Source organism: Chiloscyllium plagiosum, unplaced genomic scaffold (genome assembly GCF_037043375.1).
Source record: "Chiloscyllium plagiosum isolate Xiang-an unplaced genomic scaffold, Cpla_swu_hap1 HiC_scaffold_3, whole genome shotgun sequence".
Lineage (NCBI taxonomy): Eukaryota > Metazoa > Chordata > Chondrichthyes > Orectolobiformes > Hemiscylliidae > Chiloscyllium > Chiloscyllium plagiosum.
Genome location: NW_028270141.1, coordinates 27,618,850 through 27,643,122, shown reverse-complemented (window position 1 = coordinate 27,643,122; position 24,273 = coordinate 27,618,850). Strand labels below are relative to the sequence as shown.

The 24,273-nt window shown below is 42.4% G+C and overlaps 1 protein-coding gene across 2 annotated transcripts; it reads right to left on the bottom strand.

Annotated features, from left to right (window-relative positions):
* Positions 1-648: 648 nt before the first annotated feature.
* tmem18 (transmembrane protein 18) lies at positions 649-21,232 on the bottom strand. Of its 2 annotated transcripts, XM_087978133.1 has the most exons (6): positions 21,033-21,232; positions 12,827-12,944; positions 7,285-7,339; positions 6,613-6,647; positions 3,963-4,056; positions 3,851-3,867 (listed from the first exon to the last, which is right to left on the bottom strand). In XM_087978133.1, the coding sequence occupies exons 1-5, from the start codon at positions 21,117-21,119 to the stop codon at positions 3,980-3,982; spliced, it is 372 nt and encodes a 123-aa protein (XP_087834259.1). In that variant the 5' UTR covers positions 21,120-21,232; the 3' UTR covers positions 3,851-3,867; positions 3,963-3,979. The 2 variants fall into 2 exon arrangements, with proteins under 2 accessions (XP_043534724.1, XP_087834259.1); XM_043678789.2 differs by lacking the exon at positions 6,613-6,647 and having other exon boundaries at positions 649-3,867; positions 21,033-21,222.
* Between the last annotated feature and the right edge of the window lie 3,041 nt (positions 21,233-24,273).

Below are 24,273 nucleotides of genomic sequence, written 5' to 3'. Positions count from 1 at the left end.
AGCATAGTTAATGTTTCAGGTCCAGATACCTCTACAATTATACTAGTTATTTGATGAAGATTTGTTTTCAAACTGCATTTACGTTAGCCATTAAAACATTAGATTATGAACTTGAATCCTAAAAAATAATTGATCTTTCTGATAAACTAATATATTTTCGTATATTTCCATGGTTACTCCTCACTATTTAGCAATCTGTAAGAACAACTATATTTTAGTGATTAAAACAATGTCATAACTGAGTACTGGCAACTTCATTGAACATTAGTTTTGAAAGGTAAATCACAGCATTCTCACTATGAGCTAAACCTGATATATTTTGGCATTATAATACAAAGTTAAAAACTTAATCGTAGCTGACATTTATTAATAGTGCATAAATTGGCTACTTCATTTTCAGGATTAAAGTGACTCTACTTCAGAAGTACCTGATCATTTGTAAAGTGTTTTGGGACGTCCTGAATCATGAAAGCAGTTGAGTACTTTCTTGTGTCGATATGTGATTGATTCTAGATCCCTAGGTTTTAATTTCAATTATATTCCTGAGAAATAATGAAGAAAGACTTACCAAAGCAGAACATCACTAGTAAACCACACACTGCCAATTTCTAAATATATCTGCCATGAACATGTTTTGCACACACCGTGTCTTGCATATTAAGTAAAATTTTACTCCAAATTGTAAAAATCTTTAAGTTTGTGCATTTTTAAATGCTTTGTATAACAGACTTGTGCAAGTAATTTTCAAAATATTTTATCACTTTAAAGAAACAAATATTTAACTACTCAGATATGCTTTTTTCATATATTCCTGATAACATTTTAACACCATTTCACTATAATGAACTCAATTTCAATGATGCACATAGCAAGAAATGTTTTGTTTTCAAACCAACTCAGCCCCAATTGAAGGTTAATTAATTAAACATCGGAGAAATACAACATAAAGTATGCATTCACTGCCTAATGAGACATTCACTATCTTCACACAAAGTAACAGAGCATTAGAACCTGAAGATGATTAAACCATTATGTGAGCAACAGAGTGATGGAAGAGGAATGAATCAGTGATCAGTTGAGGAGAAGATTTAGAATCACCTTGCTAAAGTGAGGGAAGGCACAAAACTATTTATCCTTTCAATGGATGGATTCAATAATCACGTGAAACCTCTGGCATTATCCAGAACTAAGGATCTTTTTGGACGGATTTCAAAAGATATATTCGAAAGGAATTAACATTCACATATCATCTTCCTTCAATACCTCTTCATTATCTAGCTGGAAGAAGCTGCAATTGCCTGGTTCCATTCTTACTTCTAATTGTAGTCTAATTTAAGGAAGATCATCTGTGATGGCTTCCTTCTGTGCTCCTGCATATTAACTCTGGCATTTCCTCAAGGATATATCTCTGGTTTCTTCCAATTTATCCCAATATATTTAGATGCTGGTCTTTGATATTTGAAGAGCAGTAGTTTGATCAACACATTATATCCCTTTCTGCTTTCTCTACCAAACTAGGTAACTTCACACTTATTCATGTTATATTCCATCTGCCATGCTCTTGCCCATTCATTTAGCCAGTTCAAATAGTCTTCTTCACAATTCACATCCCCAGTTTTGTTTCATTTGGAAATTTTATTACATTTGGTCTTCATTGTGAACAGCTGGATTCTGAGCACTGATGTCAATGCAATCTAACAATTCAAACCTCCACACTCTGAGTTCATCCAAAACAGTCTTTACTTATACCAAGTCTTGTTCGTCAATCACTGCGGTGTTGACCTATTGCTGACCTATTTTAGTTCTTCATTTAAAAATTTTAATTTTTTTTCAGATTTGTCCAACTTGCCTCACTTGTCCCTATCTCAGTGATTTCCTCCAGCCACAAATCTGAGATATCTCTACTTATATAGTTCTGGTTCCTTGAGCACTTGCAATACTAATTATTACAGTGATTATCATGCAGTCAGCTACTGAGGCACAAAATTCTACTTAGGCTGCCACCTCAGAGGCTAAGTATATGGAAATATGAAAATGGGCATGTCATGTTTCTTGCCTTCTTGCACTGTCAGAATCCCAAGTTTCAGAAGATGAGTGTGTCTTGAATCAAAACTCTTAAGATTAAATTATTTTACTAAAGAAACATGACTTTTATTGTAGATGCATTGATTGATTCTGCTGTTATTGAAATCCCAGAGAATATAACTACATCAAGTATGTGTGATTAAACAGCTGATTTATGAATGAGCAGTTGTTTCTTCAAGGAAGAAACATAACGGCCATTTGAGTTCAGCCAAAATAGTATGATATTTGCTTCATAACATCAAAGTAACTGTTATAAATTTGCTAATCTTCCCTTCAAAATAAATAATCTGGGCCTCTCCTTCATCTTTTAAAGTGCCCTTATCAATATAATCAAAAAATGGAAAAATTTGATGAATTATATTCAACAAATATATAAAAATACTCAAGTATCCCTATCTGATATATACTTATAAACATGTTTACACAAGATGTACAGAGCAGAAAATCTGCAATCTTTCCACTAACCAATATATTTGGCGGTAAGGACCACAAAACATGTGGTGATCAGGAAACTCTTGGCTGACCCCAGCCTTGAAGATTTGACTGCTATAGACATAGGTTCCTTCCTAATAAAAGTTGGCTGCACCAGCTGAATAAATCACCTGAGGACATGAAATTCTGTGAATGGTTATACGTAGATGTTAAGTTATTGTCCAATGCAGTCCGTTTGAGGGTTCCAGCTAGATTCCCCAAAGAATCAGAAATATTCCACATTTGATATTTAATGATATAACCTTCATTGAACTGTACTCTCTGGTAGTTTTAGTAAGAGCATTCACCCGTACAAATGTATCCGATGTGGATAGCAAAGGTTATTTTCCTCCTCAATTTGGTTATTAGAACTGCATTTTTTGGCTCTTCACTTCTGCAAAGAATTTGGACAAACAGCCCACCATACTTTTCAGATATTTTGCTCATATCTACCCTATATCCCATATAGTGAGAGCTAAATAAACCATTGTATCGCATGCCTCTTCACATACACCCACACTCTCAAAATAAGTGCTGGATTTTCATTTCCAGGAAAAGTTATCTTTGTATTGTAAAAACCCTTGTGGCAGCTAAAGGCAACATTGATAAAGACACCGATGAATAAAGTACATGTAAAATAACAGTGCAATATGCACTGTTCACAAGCTCAAGGACATGTTCAAAACATGGAATTTACCATGATGTGAAGTGTAAACAAGACTCTGAACTGATATGTAAATTAGCCAAAAAAGTAAACTGTGTCTTCGACTGAAATGCTTCATATATGTTGAGGTACATATCAAATGTCACTCATCATTTTCCAGCCTTCAGTTTGTGTTTTAAGAAGACCTGCACACTTGTGCTAAAAACAGAAACTGAACACCAAGTCACTCCTAGGCCGAGTAATCAAGACTAATTTTGACATATGACTGATCCTGTTCGATGTCTAATCATTATTTAACAAAGAAGAACATGCTGTGCGCTAAGAGACCACGAGAGAGATTTATAGCAACAAAGGCTATATTTCCCTAATTCATTTATAGGAGTTAAAAAGTCAGCACAGGTGTAAACAACAATAACACCTTTAACATCTCCTAGGTTTACATTCACGATGATGCTTTGCCCAGCTGTACAGAGTGGACAAAGAGATAATCCTGGATGATTTGGAGACTATGTGCAGGGCTTCAGAACAACTTTAGAGATAAAAATGTCTTATTTATCTTTCTTTCCCTTTGCCTTGTTCGCACTTCTTTTCTGCTTCAATGACTTCAGTTCTGTCATAGTTGCCAATGTTCTGTACACCCACACAATCTAAGAAAACAATAGAAAGTGGTTAAATTGTGGGGAAAAAAAATTGCAACTCTGAAGAACTGGAAATACTAAGATAAATGGAAATGAATTCATACCACGATGATCATAGTGTTCAATAAAAGTGGTGTTGAAAAGACAAGTGAAATGAACATCCCATTGGAATCAAAGTACTGGTACATCGAGAATAATCTGGAAAAAAGAATTGAAAATCTGAGTATTTGTTTAAAATTTTAAGAAAAATGTATTGTATTGTATTGCTAATTTTCACAGAATGAACAAGAACTACAAACCAAAGAAGAAAGTAACTAATTGATAGAGGTTACTAGTATTGTTTAGTGCTCGCTGTTATGTCTTTGATGAAAAGAGCAATGAAGAAAGATTAGCTAAAAATCTTCAGTTAGCACATACCTTTTTTTTAAAAAAAAAACCTGCTGATAGCAACAACTCCCATTCTGGTGAATAGCGCTGTCAGCCATGTCTGACCCACTTCCCACATTTCTCCCTTTATGCCTTCCCCTTCCTACCAAAGCAATAGGCTCCTCCTTGTTCTCACTTTCAATCCCATCAGTAGGCACACAAAGGATAATTCACTGCCATTTCTGCCAACTCCAACAGGATACTACAACCAAATACATCTTCTCCTTCCCTCCATTGTTAGATTTCTGCAGGGACTATTCTCTCCATTAAACCCCTCTCCTCCTCACTACTCACTGTTCAAAGCCTCAAACACACGTTTCCAAGTGAAGCAGTGGTTTACTTGTGCTTTGTTCAATCTAGTCTTCTGTATTCACTGGTCAAAACGCAATCTTCTTTTCACAGGAAAGACCAAATGTAGACTGTTGAGTGCTTTGCAGAATATCTCCGCAACTCTCATCAGTTGCTTGCCATTTCAATAAACCATTTTGCTTTTGTGCTAATATTTCTACCCTGGGTTGGCTTCAGTGTTCCAATGAAACTGAACGCAAACTGGAGGAACAGCACCTCACTTTTCACTTTCGCACTTTACAGCCTTCAAAACAACATTGAGTTCAACAACTTCAGAGCATGATCTGTGTCCTCCATTGTTATTATAACAAACCTCATATCTTGCGTATGGCTTGCTGGCTTTGTTTTCAGCAGAGTGGACTCCCTGTCACACCTATCACTTGCACATACTTTACACTTCTATCTCTCCTTGCGTAGTTTAGCACTCCTTTTATCTTTTGCTTAAGGCACCCTCACCCTTTGTTCCATTTGCTCCTCCTTCCAACTGCCAAACAGCATAAAAGCGACCATCTGAAGAAGTCATATCAGATTTGAAATGTTAAGTGTTTCTCTCTCCACAGATGCTGCCAGACCTGCTGTTTCTTCGGCATTTTCTATTCTTGCTTCATATCTCCAGCATCTGCAATACTTTGCTTTTATTTTAGTCATCCTGGTGTTTACCTACCACCCAAGCACTAGTACTAATGCCATACACACAACCTGGTTCTTCATTCCTTTATTCCCCTTTCATTCAATTATGTAACTTTTCTTAAATATTGTCATAGTGGACACGACTTCTGCTTCAATCTCTAACTCTGCTAGCACATTGCACTGTCTCAGTCCTCTGCGCAATCATGTTTTTCATTGCTCTCCATGCTAAATAATTGCATTTGACTTTTATAGCCTTGTCGCTTTATTCTTGATCTGCCACTCATTAGAAATAGTTTGATTCTATCTACCCTGTTCCAAGCCTTCACAATTTTAAACAGCTCTAGTGACTCACTCCTCTTCTAATGAGCAGCCTCAAATTTTCAGATCTCCTTCTTCATTGGACTTCTTCACACTAGGCAACATCCCAATGACTCTGTGTTGTATTTTCAATATTATCTCAATGTTTCTAATATGGCTTGGAACCCAAAAGTACTCAAGCTCTGATCTTAAGATTACATACAAATTCATCATTGCATCTCGACTTGTATGTTCTACAACCCTCGCTATAAAACTTAATTTTCCATTACGTCTCATTCATGTAAGCGATAAAGTCCTTTTTTTTATTTGAACCACCAAATTGATCTACTCTTTATTTGCCTTCCTGCCGAAGTATAACTATAACGTTGTTGTTATTACCACAAGATTTTTCACCTCAGATTTGATAACTTTAAATTCCACCTGCCACTTTCTTCTCCATTCTGCCAGCATAGCCTGATATCTCCTTGTAACTTTCTTGGTCCTCAATCTACTATTTCTCCTATATTGTATCATCTGAAAAAAAAATTGGACATTGCTGGCCCAAGCTCCATGTCTAAACCATTCATGGATACAGTGAATAGTAGTTAGTTGGGTTAAGTTGAAATAACCAGGGACTCACGAGGCAGCAATGGTGGCTCTGTGGTTAGGACTGCGTCCTCACAGTGCCAGGGATCCAGGTTCGATTCCGGCCTCGGGCAACCATCTATGTGGGGTTTGCACATTCTCCCCGTGTCTGCTTGGGTTTCCTTTGGCTGCTCCGTTTTCCACCCACAATCACAAAGATGTGCAGGTTAGGTGAATTGGCCATGTTAATTGCCCATAGTGTTAGGTGCATTAGTCAGGGATAAATGTATCAGAATGGATCTGGGTGGGTTACTCTTCGGAGGTTCGGTGTGGACTTGTTGGGCCAAAGGGCCTGCTTCCGTACTGTAGAGAATCTAATCTAATCAGACTCATAGCAAGAACAGCAATTTTTAAAAGTAGCAATGATGAAAATGGAGTCACAAGCAATTTTTAAAATCAAACACTTACCCTGTTCCAGCATTTGTTTTTCTGCTAAAACAGAGCTTAAACAATAGAGAATTTATTATATTTCACATTAATTCACAGCTTTCATAACAATACAGTGGGAGGATTACATTCAACTTGAGCACAGCAACTGCATGATATATTACTTGATTAGCACATCAAATCTGATTTATTCATGGCAAGCTAGAATCCTCCTAGAATCCCTACAGTCTGAAACAGGCCCTTTGGCCCAACAAGTCCAGACTGACTCTCCGAAGAATAACCCACCCAGACCCATTCCCCTACCCTATTATCCTTATATTTACCCCTAACTAATGCACCTAACCTACATATTCCTGAACACTACGGACAATTTAGCATGTCCAATTCACCTAACCTGCACATCTTTAGATTGTGGGATGAAACTGGAGCACCCGGAGGAAATCCACACAGACATGGGGGGAATGTACAAACTCCACTTAGACAGTTGCCCGAGGCTGGAATTGAACCCGGGTCCCTGACACTGTGAGGCAGCAGTGCTAACCACTGACCCACTGTGCCACTATCAGTGACTTTTTGAAACATATATCTAAAGTGCTCAAGTCTAAGAAATGAATGAAACAATATTAATTTGAGAAGCTTCCGATGTTATGTATATAAGAGTTTTAACGCCACAGGAATTTCCATTGCCTTTACCTCCAGTTCAATGCTGCCATTTCATTAATGTATTCTGCACAGAATACCAACACAACTGCAATAAAGAGAAAAGAATATAGTAATAACAAAGGATAAATATTCAATTATTAAATTAAATAGACAACTTTAATTCCACTTATGAACAACCTGGTGATACCAACAGTAGACGTTTTGACATTTAAGTTGATTTAAAAAATACAATAGAATTCAGAATTTTTAAAATCAGTGAATGCTATACAAGTTACACATATTCTATTCCTTATAACAGTGTGAAGTTAACAGGGAAAGCATCCCAGCTTCATATTGCTTGTGTGGACACTTTACAATGCAGAACCAAAGTTATTACTTTCGTCCTTGAGTTCAGATACAGATTTTAAATGCAATAAGGTAACTTCAGGAAAGTTTTCATCATATTCCTAATATCCATTTTTGTTGGGAGGAGGAGAATGGAAGAAATAAAAATCATGGACATATTGGAATCTGGGTAAATATGGAATTCAATACCTGTTAATTTACTTCTATTTATTCTTCAAACTGGGCACACACATTACTTTTTTTACCATGCAGTTTTCTTTCACTGACTGAGGCTGTGTGCAAATGCAAAGTTGTTCCAATTTGCAGTAACACTGCCATTCTAATGTAAACAGCTTGTGTGTGGTCAAGGGGAATGAGTCCCTGGGAGGGCTGCATAGTAAAAATAATCCATGTTGGGTCAGGAAAGGCAATTAACAAATTAGAAGCAGGGTGATGTTAGGTACATTGGCCCTGATCTCGACAGAGACCCCATTATGTCTGGACAGGGATGCTGCCTATCACGTTTCCAGAAGAGAAAAAATTGCTTTTTTTTGGACACTGAAATAGGACATCTGCAGTTCTGAAGTATAACTTTTGAACTTGTCCTAATTGAGAGCCTTGGAACAGTACCAATGCTGTTTTCTTAATCCTGTCACGTGACCTTGAGCTCATCTTTAAGAAAATACATTTGCATGCAATGGTGTCAGGTTTTGTATCCAGTATAGCCATATACATTGCCGAGTGGTCAACAGCACAAGTTAGTCCTGAGGTTCAAGAGCCAACAATAAAGCTCAATTAATGCCAGATGCATAATTTAATAATACTTCATATTTTCAATGTATTAGCACAAAGATAAACATAAAAAACTCCAATAACATACTCACCCTACCATGATGAATCCAAACGTTTAAAAAAGTATTTTTCCTCAATTGACTACATTGTTCATTTAACCATAAAAGGAGACTAACTGCTGACTCTGTGTTATCATGCCATTTGCCTGATTAAAGTATCAGCAGACACCGCTGGGTGGAGTGCAAGAACACTAAAATAAACTCCATCAGTTAGGTAGGAAACCTTTGACACTTTGGAATCTTGAGCCATATTATACAGAGTACTATTGACCACCAATACCCAAGTCTCATCCTCCTGAAACATCTCCCATGCTATCTACTTTTATGTACATCTCTGTACTGTTACTGTTCCTTAAAGCCTATTGTTATTGTAACACCCATATCCAAACTTTGCAAAGGATTCATACCTTCTTAATTATCTTAAAAAAAAACAAACAATAGACTTCACTCTCACCATGAGCTCTAAGTTTCTACTTCTTTTGAAATGTGGATATTCAAATGTTTGCAAATTTTCTGACTTTTGCTTCTTGAAGCATTTATTTAGCCTGACAGTGACTCAGGGATTTACTTGTGTACTTCTAAGCTGTCATTAGCTGCAACACAGTGCGCAGCACAGGAATGTTAGGTAAAGATTCCATTTTTCAATTCTGCTTCGGTATTGACTATGAAATTGACTATGAAGTACTGCACAAATGCAATGCTACTTCCAATTTAAGATGTTTCATTTTGTAATCTAAAAAATACTTTTATGCTCAATGACAAATAACTAAGTTGTCTAACATTCTGGTTATCACTGATGTATGCCTCTATACTGTCACTTTTGAGGTAGCAGATTCTAGGCTGGATAAAACTAGAGTGTAAATCCATTAAGCCACTGTTATGATCAAGAAAATTCACTTCAAAACAACTCACAATTATGTTTACAGTATATATTGATCCTGATTTATACACTAATAGTTAAGACTCACAATGCCAACATGTTTGGCTATAAAAGCAATTTGACCAGAAGAAATAATAACTCAATGGTATTAAAAGTTTGCTTCATTATCTCACATGCATGAACCACACATAGTTTCAAGCTGAATTGAAACCTTATATGTAGTAAAACATAATTGCTATAATTAGATTACTTCTACAGATTTTGAGTCAGAAACCTGGTAAAAGGCAAAACTAAAGAGAATCCATCAACAATTTGCAGATGACAAATTAAACAGTTAAACTTGGGAATCTCTGACTATTTCAAGGAATATAAAAGTTGGCTAGTCAAAATGGATTTTAAAATTAAATGAAAAATGAGTCAGAATAATAAATCATCATGGGATTGCAGAAGAATAGGAAGCCAGTGGGAAGATTCAGATTCTAAAAATCTCAGTGACTCTCAGCCTTGTTCACATAAAGAGTTTCATAATGAACCATTAAAGATTATAAAGTTAGAAGTTTCACCTAACTGTATTAAAGGCTTGTCTACATTGATATATTATGTGGACAGCTGGTGACTAGCACTACAATAGTTGGGATTCCCTTCAATTAAACCCCAATGACTGTGCTTCTATTTCTTCATAGCACTGAGTAGAATACCAGCTATCAAATTGTAGGTGTGAATTAAACAGTAAGAAATTTAGATTCAGTTAAATTGCTCTTTTTTTAAAAAAAAAATTACTATCTTGTATCATTGTTCCACAATGTAATAGGTTAGTTGTACTTGTAAAGTGCTTCCACATTTACTGCAGAAGGTTTTCAGAACATTTACAAAGCATCATACTGACCTCTAGTGGCAGTAATCATATGACAATGCCAAGTATCGTGCAAAATTTACAGCAGTAAAATTGCAAAGTTTCAAATGGGTTTGGCCTGCAACATAATTTTCAGTGTTTCCAACGCATGTAGATTATAGAAAACATTTTGCTTTCCCTGCAGGCTTATCTACTTCATAGTTTGGAAGACAATATCATACTTCTAATGGCTTTGCAATATAGAAACATTTGCTGGGAACAGTGGGCTTAAATCATAACAAATAGGCTGAATAGACTGGGATGTTTTTCACTAAAGTGTTAAAGGTTGAAAGTTGACCTTGCGGAGGTTTATAAAATCATGATGGGCACAAATAAAATGACTAGCAAGGGTCTTTTCCCTAGAGTGGGGGAGTTTGAAATTAGGGGACATAATTTTAAGGTGAAAGGAGAACGTTTTAAAAAGGACATGAGGGGCGAGTTTTTTTTAAAAGAAAATAGCATGTGGAATTAACTGCCAAACAAAGTGGTGGATAAAAGGTACAGTTACAACAATTAAAAGACATTTGGACAGGTGTATGAATAGGAAAGGTTTGATGGGATATGGGCCACATGCAAGCAAGTGGGACCAGTTTAGTTTGGGAACACGGAGTAGACTAATTGGACAAAAGCGTCTGTTTCCATGCTGTGTGACTCTATGACTCTATGTGTACCACCAGCTCAAACAAGTAACAAAACTTATGTTATTGAAAATGGAGCAACATTCTCTTTCGCTAAGTTCTCTCTTGTAGCTGACATTTATAATACATACATGCAGTACTTGAATAAAATTAGCATTTTTTTTTGCAATATCTTGTAGCCTTAAGCTTCTATATGATAAATCTATAAGAATTTTAATGGATATTAGTCAAACATCGTTTCAACAAAATCTGTGGTCACACTTTCTCAGTCACGGTCAGCAAGGCATGGAGCTCATCAGGTGCTCTGCCATGTATTTACAACAAAATAAACTAGAGGCATTAGGGCTGTTCAGAAACCCTGTAACAGACGGAATGGTCAGCAAACCATGAACCCATTCAGAAAAAAAATAAATGATAGGGTAGAATATTTAAAGTAAACTAGCTCAACAACAGTCTCCAATCAATCAAGAAAGATTCTGATATTAGGCACCCTGCCTGCACAGTATAAAAGTGATTTGCTTTTCTGCTGGGTAATTTAAAATAAAGACTAAATATTTCAAAATATGCTGATAGTGCCTGTTTTAAAGAAAAGGTGGCCTCCTTGGTCTTAAGGTGTTATTAGGTGGACTTTTGTTATGGCACGACAACTTGTTGGCCAATTAGAGTCAGTGAAAGACTGGTGATTTTTTGGGAAAGCCACTGATTCACACATTGACTGGTAAGACATGAGGCCACCAGTGGAACTTCTCCTGGAGTTAAAATCTAGGGGTGGGAATTTCATCTAACGAGAGATGCTAGCTAACCGGAAGCTGTCGATCTTTGTACTCCACGGCACTACCGAAGCAGCCTTTGCTGCTGATGGAAGGAAATACCCAGCTCCCCACCACAGTCCCAGGACTGTGAAAGACCCAGATCAAAGATAAATAATTCCAAGAGTTGTCTGTGGGTGGGAAGTCGCAGTGAAAAGGGATATGGCATGACTGTCAGTGAGATTCCTCTTCCAGTGTCTCAATCACACAGTGATTATTTCTCATTGAGAGACAAGTCCTGCTCTGCCCACAGCTCTCAGGTAACAAGCTGCCTGCATTGCTTCACCTGACATGAACACTGCCTGGTGGTAAGCATGCCAGAAGCTGGGTTGAACTTATTTTAAACTTATATTTAATTAACTTGTTTAGACCGATTATGGTATACCTTCAGGACAGGTTAGATTGGGACCAAAATCTTCTGGCCCAGAGGTAGGAACACGATCATTGTACTACAATACTCCTTGATTGTAACAATGATGAAGGGATTAAGCCCTCTAGTGATTCCTAATTGCTAACTTTATAGAGTCATAATTGGAGGAAGAGAACTTCTTCAAGGAAGGCATCCTTGTAAGAGGATTCGCAGTAGGTTAAAATCTTCTAGGAGAAAGTGAGGACTGCAGATGCTGGAGATCAGAGCTGAAAATGTGTTGCTGGAAAAGCACAGCAGGTCAGGCAGCATCCAAGAAGCAGGAGAATCGACATTTCGGGCATGAGCCCTTCCTGAAGAAAGGCTCATGCCCGAAATGTCGATTCTCCTGCTTCTTGGATGCTGCCTGACCTGCTGCACTTTTCCAGCAACACGTTTTCAGTCATAATTGGAAGCAAGGTGGCTAGTTCAACCATGTGCCTTTGAACCCAAACTAAATTCTACTGGAGGCAGGAAAAAGTGAGGGTTTAGGTATGCTACAATCTCATCTAATTAACTGCCCTTGCTTCCTCAACAATTGCTACCAGTGGGAACAGTAGATTCCGCCCAATAATGGACAGTAATAACAAGTGAGAACAATCAATTCTTCAAAATTGCTTTTGGACATGTTTAAAAATACATTGAAAGATAAACACAAAACCACATACTAACAAATAAGTTGAATCTGTGAAAGGCCCTTGGACTGAGTGAATACTCAATAAATCTTCAATGGTAGCTTTTTCACACCAATAAAAACATAAAAGCAACTTACTCATAAAAAGGAAATGAGCAATCTGAAATCTGTAGAATTTAACTGTTGCCAAGGTAAGTAGAAGGCAAAAGGCATGAAAAGCTAGCAGTCCAATCAGCCACGGCTCTGACCACTGAACCTGGAACACAAAGAAAACAGTAAAAAATTTACAAAATAGCCACCTTAATCAATTTTATTAAAAGTTTCTGGCACAAGCCTCTGAACATTTCACCAAGTTGATCTCTCAAAAGACCCGAAAATGGATCTTGCAACTTGATCCACTCTGCACAGAACTCTGTACAACACAAGTTGCACACTACTTTACACACTCTTCTGTACACCTCAGTGCCTAGTATCTAATCACATCACTGCTCTGTGCCAAAAGTAAAACAAACCCATTTTGTACAAAATTCATTCTTCTTTCCTTCAGTTAGCCAACTGTGCTGCCAAATTCTGCTATTAAACATGTAAAACAATAGTTTCATTCAGTTAAAACACATTCACTCTGGTATCAAAATTGATAGCTCACGACCCATATTAGCATCTCATGACCGTATTTCACATGAAACTGCAGTGTGGCACTGAGAATCAACAACTTTAACTGCCATAATTGCCTATGTAATAACAGTGAATATACCAAAAATTATTGTCTTGCAAGAATTTTGGGATGAACTGAGGCAAAAAATGCAGATCAATACAAGTTCTTCTACTTCATAGGAAATGAGGTTGGGAACATTCATCAGTCACCCCATTCCTGAGTGGTCAACCTCAGTAACATTCCATATATTATACTGAAACTGCATCATTTTATTTTTAAATATCCTACTTTATTTACTAGTAGGGGGTAGATTTGATTATTGGCAAACGCATAACTGAATCACTCATTTTGACAAGCAATGATCGGCTTGATTTGCTGACCATACTTTACAAACAGACAGCTTTTGACACATAATGAGGCTCAGATTAACAAAAGGCTGATAGCGATGTAATTGGGTCTTGCCTATGGAAATGGCTGCCTGTACCAGATTGGTGTAGATGAATAGCTCCAAAATGCAGGCCCAACATCAGATGGTTTTGACACTGTCTATACGTTCAGCATAGTGCTAGAATGGAGAATAAATGAATTGGCACTGTTGCAATTTGAAACTTAATTTCTGATGATTATGACTGAGAGGATCTTATAACACACAAAGTCACTGACTGACTGTTCGGTCAGCTATGTTTAAATAAAGATGGTTCCTTACACCCATGGCATTCTAAACTTCTTTCATGTATAGTGCAACCATAATATCAGAGAACTGAAGAGGAGCCCTCACAAGGGAGGGCATGCAAATTCTTCTACCCATGTCTACTTTTTAAATAACGAGGTCTGTGGCTGGATAAACTGCACCAAGCCCTCTACAGGACAGCAATGACATTGCTAAGACCTTCTTATTATTAACCCTCTCCATTTTAAAAAAAAAGTTATTTTCTGTTCAGCACAATTTTTACCGAATTTCCAGTCAAGGGCCAGGGTTGGAGGTTGTTGCCTGGGAAAAAAGAATCAACCTGCGTCCCACTGCACTATTGCAGTGTACTAAAACATATTATTGGTGTGTTTCCCCTGCAATATAAACCCGCTTCGACTCACTACAAAACTGGGAGAAGTCACATCTTGAGGCATGTTTTCAAACATGGAGGAGGATGTTGCCAGGGTTGGAGGATCTGAGCTACAGGGAGAGGCTGAACAGGCTGAGGCTGTTTTCCCTGGAGCGTTGGAGGCAGAGGGGTGACCTTATAGAAGTTTACAAAATTATGAGGGGCATGGATAGGATAAATAGGCCAAGTCTTTTGCCTGGGGTGGGGGAGTCCTGAACTAGAGGGCATAAGTTTAGGGTGAGAAGGGAAAAATATAAAAGAGACCTAAGGGCAACATTTTCATGCAGAAGGTGGTACGAGTATGGAATGAGCTGCCAGAAGATGTGGTGGAGGCTGGTACAATTGCAAAATTTAAGAGGCATTTGGATGGGTATATGAATAGGAAGGGTTTGGAGGGATATGGGCCGGGTGCTGGCAGGTGGGACTAGATTGGGTTGGGATATCTGGTCGGCATAGACAGGTTGGACCGAAGGGTCTGTTTCCATGCTGTACATCTCTATGACTCTATGAAGTATTGGCCAAACTCTAGAGTGGGGGTAGCTCATGCAAACAAAAAAAATCTATTAATCATTTGTTTTAAAAAAACATGAAGGACTTTTAATTCTTCTCTCTATGTTACAACCACTGCAGACCAATATCTTGCATCCATTCCCAAAATTTGAGTCAACCAACAATAGGACCTGGATGTCCTGATCTGGATGGTAGGTGCACCACAGCGATGAAGGTTGGCACCACTGAAAGTGACAGAAAGCCCAACCATTAACCACTGCCTTTCAAACGATACCAACATTGCAGAATCCCAACTGTTAGCATCAGGGGGTTGTCAGTCAACTCTCTGTTAAAAGCCTCTCTGCCAGCTATAAGATATAGATTAGGCATGTGATGGAATATTTGCCATACACCTAAATGGGAGTAACAATGCAAGTTTGCCTCCCAGCCACACAGAATGCTAAGCTGAAACGATATCACCATTCCAACACTGTTACTCCATTAAAATCCTGGAACTCCCTTCCTAATAGCATTGTGGGTGGCCCCACTGCAGTGGTTCAATGCAGCAGCTTACCAACACGCTTTCTAGGACAATTAGTGATGCATAATAAATTCTGGTCTATCCAGCAGCCCCGACAACACACGAATGACAAAATCCACCTGCAGATTACAACACCAATCATCCTTCTGGATAGAGCAGCTAGTTTATTCAGTAGTTCTGTTTTGAGTGTTTGTGTTTCCATCTTTCATCACCTGGCTGCAGCATGTACAACCTTTGGGAGGCACTTCAGCAATTCACTCTCCAGCCCAGAGTCTGGGCAGCAACAATGTCATGAGAACATCATTTCCAAGACATGCGTCATGCTTAATTAGACAAGTAAGTGTCTAATCAATAACAACCTCAGTGTCAAGGATGCAGCAAAGACTGTAATTCTCTGGGCGGCACGGTGGCACAGTGGTTAGCACTGCTGCCTCGCAGCGCCAGAGACCCGGGTTCAATTCCCGCCTCAGGTGACTGACTGTGTGGAGTTTGCACGTTCTCCCCGTGTCTGCGTGGGTTTCCTCCGGGTGCTCCGGTTTCCTCCCACAGTCCAAAGATGTGCAGGTCAGGTGAATTGGCCATGCTAAATTGCCTGTAGTGTTAGGTAAGGGGTAAATGTAGGGGTATGGGTGGGTTACGCTTCGGCGGGTCGGTGTGGACTTGTTGGGCCGAAGGGCCTGTTTCCACACTGTAAAGTAATCTAATCTAATCTAAGTTAGCTTAACATCTATCATAGGGAAATTGCTAGAATTTATTATTAAGGAAGTTGCAGCAGGATCATTAGACAACTGTAAGGTAAAAGAAGTCATAATTAACTAAGTGATTAAGAATCTTTAAAGGTAACATGGATGAAGGTGGATAAAGGGGAACTGCCAATGCAAGGTGTATGGATTATCCAAAGGAATTTGGTAAGCTCAAAAAGATTACTACATAAAATAAGAATTCAAGGTATTGAAGTAACAAATTAACATGGTTTAAGCAAAAACTGAAATAACTGTGGATGCTGGAAACCAAAACTTTGTAGCATGTTTTAAGGTTTGGCTAGTTAAAAGTAAGCAGACAGTTGGGGTAAATGGGTCTTTTTTTGGGTTAGCAAGCTAAAACTGATGAAATGGAACTATGGCCTTAACTACTTACAATGCAAATAAACAATTTATATGAAGTGACATAAAGACTGTATCTGACAAAGTATGACATCAAGAGGCCCAGCGGAATGGCAATCAGTGGGAATCAAGTGGAAATCTCTCTATTGACTGGAGTCATACCTAACACAAAGGAAGAAACTTGTGGCTGTTGGATATCACCAGGTCATCTCTGCAAGAGTTGTTCAGGACAGTGTTTTAGGCCCAAGCATCTTCAGCTGTTTCAATGATTTCCCTCCATCGTGAGGTCAGAGGTGGAAATATTCACTTAGGATTGCACAATGTTCAGCACCTTTTATGACTCATCAGACACTGAAACAGCTGGTATTCTTATGCTTCAGCTGATATATGGCGAATAACAGTCAAGCCACATTAGTGACTATTGTTAACAAGAGAATTTGACCATCATCCCTTGACATTTTCATTACTGAAACTTCCATTAGCAATATCCAGTGGGATGGAAATGTGTTGCTGGAAAAGCTCAGCAGGTCAGGCAGCATCTAGGGAACAGGAGAATCAACGTTTCGGGCATTAGCCCTTCTTCAGGAATCCATGTTTCGGGCTAATGCCCGAAACGTCGATTCTCCTGTTCCCTAGATGCTGCCTGACCTGCTGCGCTTTTCCAGCAACACATTTCCATCTCTGATCTCCAGCATCTGCAGACCTCACTTTCTCCTCAATATCTAGTGGGGCCCACTGACCAGAAATTGAACTGGATAAGATACAAAAACAGGTCAAAGGCTAGGGATTTTGTAGTAACTCCTCTCCTGACTGTCTAATGCATGTACACATCTTTAAGTCACAAATCAAATAAGCTGGAATACTCTCCACTTGTCCACAAGGAGACAGCTCCAACAACACAATTTGCTTCAGTGTTGCAGGGTGAAAATCCAGGAAGTGCCTTTCGAACAGCACTACGGATGCACCTACAAACCAAAAACGTAAGCAGGTCAAGAAGACAGCTTACTACCACCTTTTCAAGAACACAGGGATGGGCAAAAAATGCTGGCCTAGTTAACGAATGCCCATGTATCATGAATGAATGAATAATAAAAGATAGATCATTGTTAGGCACGAAGGTCTGGGCTTATTGGGGCAGGGGCAGGTGCTGGGAGGTAAAGGTGGGGAATTTAGGAAAGTGACGTTCAGATCACAATCAGATCAGCCATGACCTTACTCGATGGCAGACCAGGTATGAAGGACTGAGGCATAATCCTAAATCTGTGGATCCATTGGTTAGTAAACTGCTAGGTAAATTCACAATCTGATGTGAAATGGTAGAAACATGGACTTAAACATGAAAGGTATAGCCCCTAACTTTGCCATCTTAGAAGAAAAAATAATGAATAGGCAACAAATGCAACATCATCATTGTTGATCAAACTGCAGGAACAAATTTACGAGCTCTGTCGGCAACTCTACTTGCAGTGCTGCCCAGTGATGATTTTAAGACATTTTAGACAAGACAAAACAAAAAAGTGTTGACATCAACACATGACTAAAATACCTGACTGAACAACATAATTCATGTTGCATGTTAAGCCTGTAGCCTAACATTATATTTAATGCTCTTGAAGGTCTGCAAGTCAATTATAAAAAAGGATTAAAATTTAATTCACCTTTCTCTGTGATAGTTAATCTGTTGGTGTCATGCACAGAAATATTGTGCCCATCTGAATTTTTTATCTTATGAATGAATTTGTAAACCAATCCAAATGAACTTTGCACATATGAGACAAAATCAATAATGATGTTGGTGACTCTGTAGAGCCTTCAGAATAGAAAAGTAACATCTTGCCATATATAACTGCCAGAACATGTAATCAAATTATAATATTACAAATTGTTCCTTATATGCTGATGAATAGTTCTCCAAATGGCACTGAGAACAGTGCTAAATGGTTATATTACTGATGTCAGAACTAATGGCCTGGAGATATGAGTTCAAATTCCAAGACGGCAGTTGGGAAATTTAAATTCAACTCATTAACTGAAATTCGATTATAAAGCTAGGATCAAAATGTAACAATGAAACTACCATATTGGATTTCTGTAAAATTCCAACAAGTTCACTAAAGCCTTTTAGGGAAGGAGATCTGCAATCCTAATCCAATCTGGATGACATGTGACACTTAATTCAAGTCAAACCAATCACTTGATTGTACCAAAACAATGCTAGTGCTGTCAGAATCCATTCATCCACATGGACTGCAGCACTTCAGGAAGGCAGTTCACTACCTCCCACCTGAAGAGTAATTAGGGACAGGAAATAAATGCTGCTGGCCTTACCAGCATTGCCACATCCTCTGCACAAATAAATTAAAGGAGCTCAATGTTAAACCTATAGCTGACTATTCAAGCCACTTGCTTTAAGGTTAATTTCAAGATAAGTTTTATTTTAAACAAAAAGCACAAGCAAAAAGCAATGAGAGTGGGGCGGCACGGTGGCTCAGTGGCTAGCACTGCGGCCTCACAGCACCAGGGTCCCAGGTTCGATTCTAGCCTCAGGCGACTGTGTGGAGTTTGCACATTCTCCCAGTATCTACGTGGGTTTCCTTTGGGTGCTCGGGTTTCCTCCCACAGTCCGAAGATGTGCAGGTCAGGTGAATTGGCCATGCTAAATTGTCCATAGTGCTCGGTGCATTAGTCAGAGGAAAATGGGTCTGGGTGGTCTGCTCGGTGTGAACTGGTTGGACCAAAGGGCCGGTTTCCACACTGTAGGGAATCTAATCTCAATCTCATCAGTAACCTGAACTGTAAAACCAAAGTGGCATTATTCTAAAAGACTATGCAGCTGCACCTAATTCATAACAACATTCCAAACATATTAATTACAAAATTACATGTCTTAGTTTACATAAGAAATGACAAAAGTCCAGAAATCTATGCAGTGAGAAAGACTATTGAAAGCTATAGCATTTTAAATTTATGAACCACTGCTAACGCGAAAAAATGTCTCAAGGTAGATTACCTCAATGAGGAGCAATCAATAAAAATGGATGTGAAGTCAGAGACCCCAAAACAGTAGCCACTCTGTAGGAAAGGCTATAAGTAAACAAATAATACGAGCATGTAAAAAGAACAGAACAATAATTATAGGTGACTTTAATCTTCATATTGATTGGGTTAATTGAATTGGAAAGTGTAGCTACTACAAAGAATTCATACAGTGCATTAGGAACAGCTTCCTAGAATAAAAGGTCATGGATCCAAATAGGGAGCAGGCTGTCTTGAACCTGGTAATGAGTAATGAGGTTGGTTTAATAACAGACCTCCAAGTTAAAGATCCCCAAGGAAGTAGTTCTGATAGCGTAATAGATTTTAATATTCAGTCCAAGTATGAGAAATTGGGGCTGGAAACAACTGTGTTCAATTTAAATGATGAGAATTAGACATTTAGAAAGCAATTCATGACTCGAGGCAAAAATATATTCCAATAAAAAAGGAGAGATTCTAAGAAAGGGATAACTATAGGCTGATCAGCCTAACATCTTTTGTTGGAAAATTAAGGAAGTAATAGCAAAATATTTGGAAAATGATAATCTGTTCAAGCAGAGTCAGCACAATTTCATTAAAAAGAAATTATATCTGACTAATTTATTGGAGTTTTTCAAGGAAGTATCAACCAAAGTGGATAGAAGGGATAGAAGTGGATAGATGTGCTGTATTTGGACTTTCAAGAAGTGTTCAACAAGGTCCCTCACTCAAGGTCAGGTCATGTGCAGAGAATTGGCTAATAGGCAGAAAACAGAAAGTGCTGCTGTGGACGGATATTTTTTCTCCACTGATGAGGGTACACAGACAGGAAATCAGGTTTACACCTCACCTGAAGGCTGGTACCCATGATGGGGCAGCACTTCCCTGATGATGTGACACGAGCACCAGCCTGGATGAGCCTCATGCAGGGTACCCAAATGCAGAGCTAATGCCAGTCCTGCAGGCTGACAGCTAGGAGTGGACAAAAGTGAGGACTGCAGATGCTGGAAAAGTGAGCCGAGATTAGAGTGGTGCTGGAAAAGCACAGAAGGTCAGACAGCATCCGAGGAGCAGGAAAATCGACATTTAGGGCAAAAGCCCTTCATCAGGAATAGAAGTCCAACAAGTTCTGGTTCCAGATACGAGGGTCACCTCACAAGAAAGCTCTAAAGACAAAAATCACCGATTGCCAGCCACCCTCGGTTGCTACTGAAGGGTTTGGTGCAATCCTCAGCACAGCTGACCGACATGACGTCACAAGCCCGTGACGTCAAAGGCGCGCGACGTGATGATGACGCATGTCGCTCCTGACGTCAGGTCAACCGCCCGTTGGCCGCAGGATGTAGAACCTCATTCACTCCCGGGACAGGACCGGGAACACAGCTACACCTTCACCCCAACCCTCACCCTCACCATCGCCATCGCACCGCCGACAACTTACAGACAGCAAGACGCTCCACAAGCTGGTGATCCGCATTTTGCTCAACTCGTCTATCGGCACCGCCGACGCGGCCTCGTCACTCCCCATCGTCGCCGTGACACAGGAAGCCCCGCCCCATAAGACTTTACGTCACCGGAATGGGCGGTTCGCCAGCTGTCAATCACAATCGGGTGTCGGCGTGCAATCCCAGAGTGCACCGGTTCCTGGTCAGTGGCCCCCATGTCCCTGCACCGGTTCCTGATCAGTGACCCCCAGCGCCCCCATCTCCCTGCACTGGTTAGTGACCCTCAGCGCCCCCATGTCCCTGCACCGGTTCCTGGTCAGTGGCCCCCATGACCCTGCAAGGTTCCTGGTCAGTGACCCCCAGCGCCCCCATGTCCCTGCACCGGCTCCTGATCAGTGACCCCCAGCGCCCCCATCTCCCTGCACCAGTTCCTGGTTAGTGACCCTCAGCGCCCCCATGTCCCTGCACCGGTTCCTGGTCAGTGGCCCCCATGTCCCTGCACCGGTTCCTGGTCAGGGAACCCCATGACCCTGCACCGGTTCCTGGTCAGTGACCCCCAGCGCCCCCATGTCCCTGCACCGGTTCCTGGTCAGTGACCCCCAGCTTCCCCATGTCCCTGCACCGGTTCCTGGTCAGTGACCCCCAGCGCCCCCATGTCCCTGCACCGGTTCCTGGTCAGTGACCCCCATGTCCCTGCACCGGTTCCTGGACAGTGGCGCCCATGTCCCTGCACCGGTTCCTGGTCAGTGACCCCCTGCACTGGTTCCTGGTCAGTGACCCCCAGCGCCCCCATGTCCCTGCACCGGCTCCTTGATCAGTGACCCCCAGCGCCCCCATCTCCCTGCACTGGTTCCTGGTTAGTGACCCTCAGCGCCCCCATGTCCCTGCACCGGTTCCTGGTCAGTGGCCCCCATGTCCCTGCACCGGTTCCTGGTCAGGGACCCCCATGTCCCTGCACCGGTTCCTGGTCAGTGACCCCCAGCGCCCCCATGTCCCTGCACCGGTTCCTGGTCAGTGACCCCCAGCGCCCCCATGTCCCTGCACCGGCTCCTGGTCAGTGGCCCCCATGTCCCTGCACCGGTCCCTGGTCAGTGACCCCCAGCGCCCCCATGACCCTGCACCGGTTCCCTGTCAGTGACCCCCAGCGCCCCCATGTCCCTGCACGGATCCTGGTCAGTGACCCCCAGCGCTCCCATGTCCCTGCACGGGTTCCTGGTCAGTGAGCCACAGCGCCCCCATGTCCCTGAACCGGTTCCCGGTCTGTGACCTCCAGCACCCCCATGTCCCTGCACCGGTTCCTGGTCAATAATTACCAGCGTCCCCATGTCCCTGCACCGGTTCCTCGTCAATAATTACCAGCGACCCCATGTCTCTGCACCGGTTACTGGTCAGTGACCCCCCAGCGCCCCCATGTCCCTGCACCGGTTCGTGGTCAGTGACTCCCAGCGCCCCCATGTCCCTGAACCGGTTCCCGGTCTGTGACCTCCAGCACCCCCATGTCCCTGCACCGGTTCCTGGTCAGTGACCCCCAGCGCCCCCATGTCCCTGCACCGGTTCCTGGTCTGTGACCTCCAACGCCCCCATGTCCCTGCACCGGTTACTGATTATTGACCCCCAGCGCACCCATGTCCCTGCACCGGTTCCTGGTCAGTGACCCCCAGCTCGCCCATGTCCCTGCACCGGTTCCTCATCAATAATTACCAGCGCCCCCATGTCCCTGCACCGGTTCCTGGTCAGTGGCCCCCATGTCCCTGCACCGGTTCCTGGTCAGTGGCCCCCATGTCCCTGCACCAGTTCCTGGTCAGTGGCCCCCATGTCCCTGCACCGGTTCCTGGTCAGTGGCCCCCATGTCCCTGCACCGGTTCCTGGTCAGTGGCCCCCATGTCCCTGCACCGGTTCCTGGTCAGTGGCCCCCATGTCCCTGCACCGGTTCCTGGTCAGTGACCCCCATGTCCCTGCATCGGTTCCTGGACAGTGGCCCCCATGTCCCTGCAGCGGTTCCTGGTCAGTGACCGCCAGTGCCCCCATGTCCCTGCACCGGCTCCTGGTCAGTGACCCACAGCGCCCCCATCTCCCTGCACCGGTCCCTGGTCAGTGACCCCCAGCGCCCCCATGTCCCTGCACCGGTTCCTGGTCAGTGACCCCCAGCGCCCCCATGTCCCTGCACCGGTTCCTGGTCAGTGACCCCCAGCGCCCCCATGTCCCTGCACCGGTCCCTGGTCAGTGACCCCCAGCGCCCCCATGTCCCTGCACCGGTTCCCTGTCAGTGACCCCCAGCGCCCCCATGTCCCTGCACGGATCCTGGTCAGTGACCCCCAGCGCCCCCATGTCCCTGCACCGGTTCGTGGTCAGTGACCCCCAGCGCCCCCATGTCCCTGAACCGGTTCCCGGTCTGTGACCTCCAGCACCCCCATGTCCCTGCACCGGTTCCTGGTCAGTGACCCCCAGCGCCCCCATGTCCCTGCACCGGTTCCTGGTCTGTGACCTCCAACGCCCCCATGTCCCTGCACCGGTTCCTGATTAGTGACCCCCAGCGCCCCCATGTCCCTGCACCGGTTCCTGGTCAGTGACCCCCAGCTCGCCCATGTCCCTGCACCGGTTCCTCATCAATAATTACCAGCGCCCCCATGTCCCTGCACCGGTTCCTGGTCAGTGGCCCCCATGTCCCTGCACCGGTTCCTGGTCAGTGGCCCCCATGTCCCTGCACCGGTTCCTGGTCAGTGGCCCCCATGTCCCTGCACCGGTTCCTGGTCAGTGGCCCCCATGTCCCTGCACCGGTTCTGGTCAGTGGCCCCCATGTCCCTGCACCGGTTCCTGGTCAGTGGCCCCCATGTCCCTGCACCGGTTCCTGGTCAGTGGCCCCCATGTCCCTGCACCGGTTCCTGGTCAGTGGCCCCCATGTCCCTGCACCGGTTCCTGGTCAGTGGCCCCCATGTCCCTGCACCGGTTCCTGGTCAGTGGCCCCCATGTCCCTGCACCGGTTCCTGGTCAGTGACCCCCATGTCCCTGCACCGGTTCCTGGTCAGTGACCCCCAGTGCCCCCATGTCCCTGCACCGGCTCCTGGTCAGTGACCCACAGCGCCCCCATCTCCCTGCACCGGTTCCTGGTCAGTGACCCCCAGCGCTCCCATGTCCCTGCACCGGTTCCTGGTCAGTGGCCCCCATGTCCCTGCCCCGGTTCCTGATCAGTGACCCCCCCACTGCCCCCATGTCCCTGCACCGGTTCCTGGTCAGTAA

Coding starts and splice junctions, on each gene's coding strand:
- tmem18 (XM_043678789.2), bottom strand. CDS start 21,119: ATGGGGAGTGACGAGGCCGCGTCGGCGGTGCCGATAGACGAGTTGAGC. Junction 7,340..12,826: donor TGCTCATTTCCTTTTTATGA/GTAAGTTGCTTT, acceptor TCTTTATTGCAG/TTGTGTTGGTATTCTGTGCA. Junction 4,057..7,284: donor ATGGCAGCATTGAACTGGAG/GTAAAGGCAATG, acceptor TCTTTTTTCCAG/ATTATTCTCGATGTACCAGT.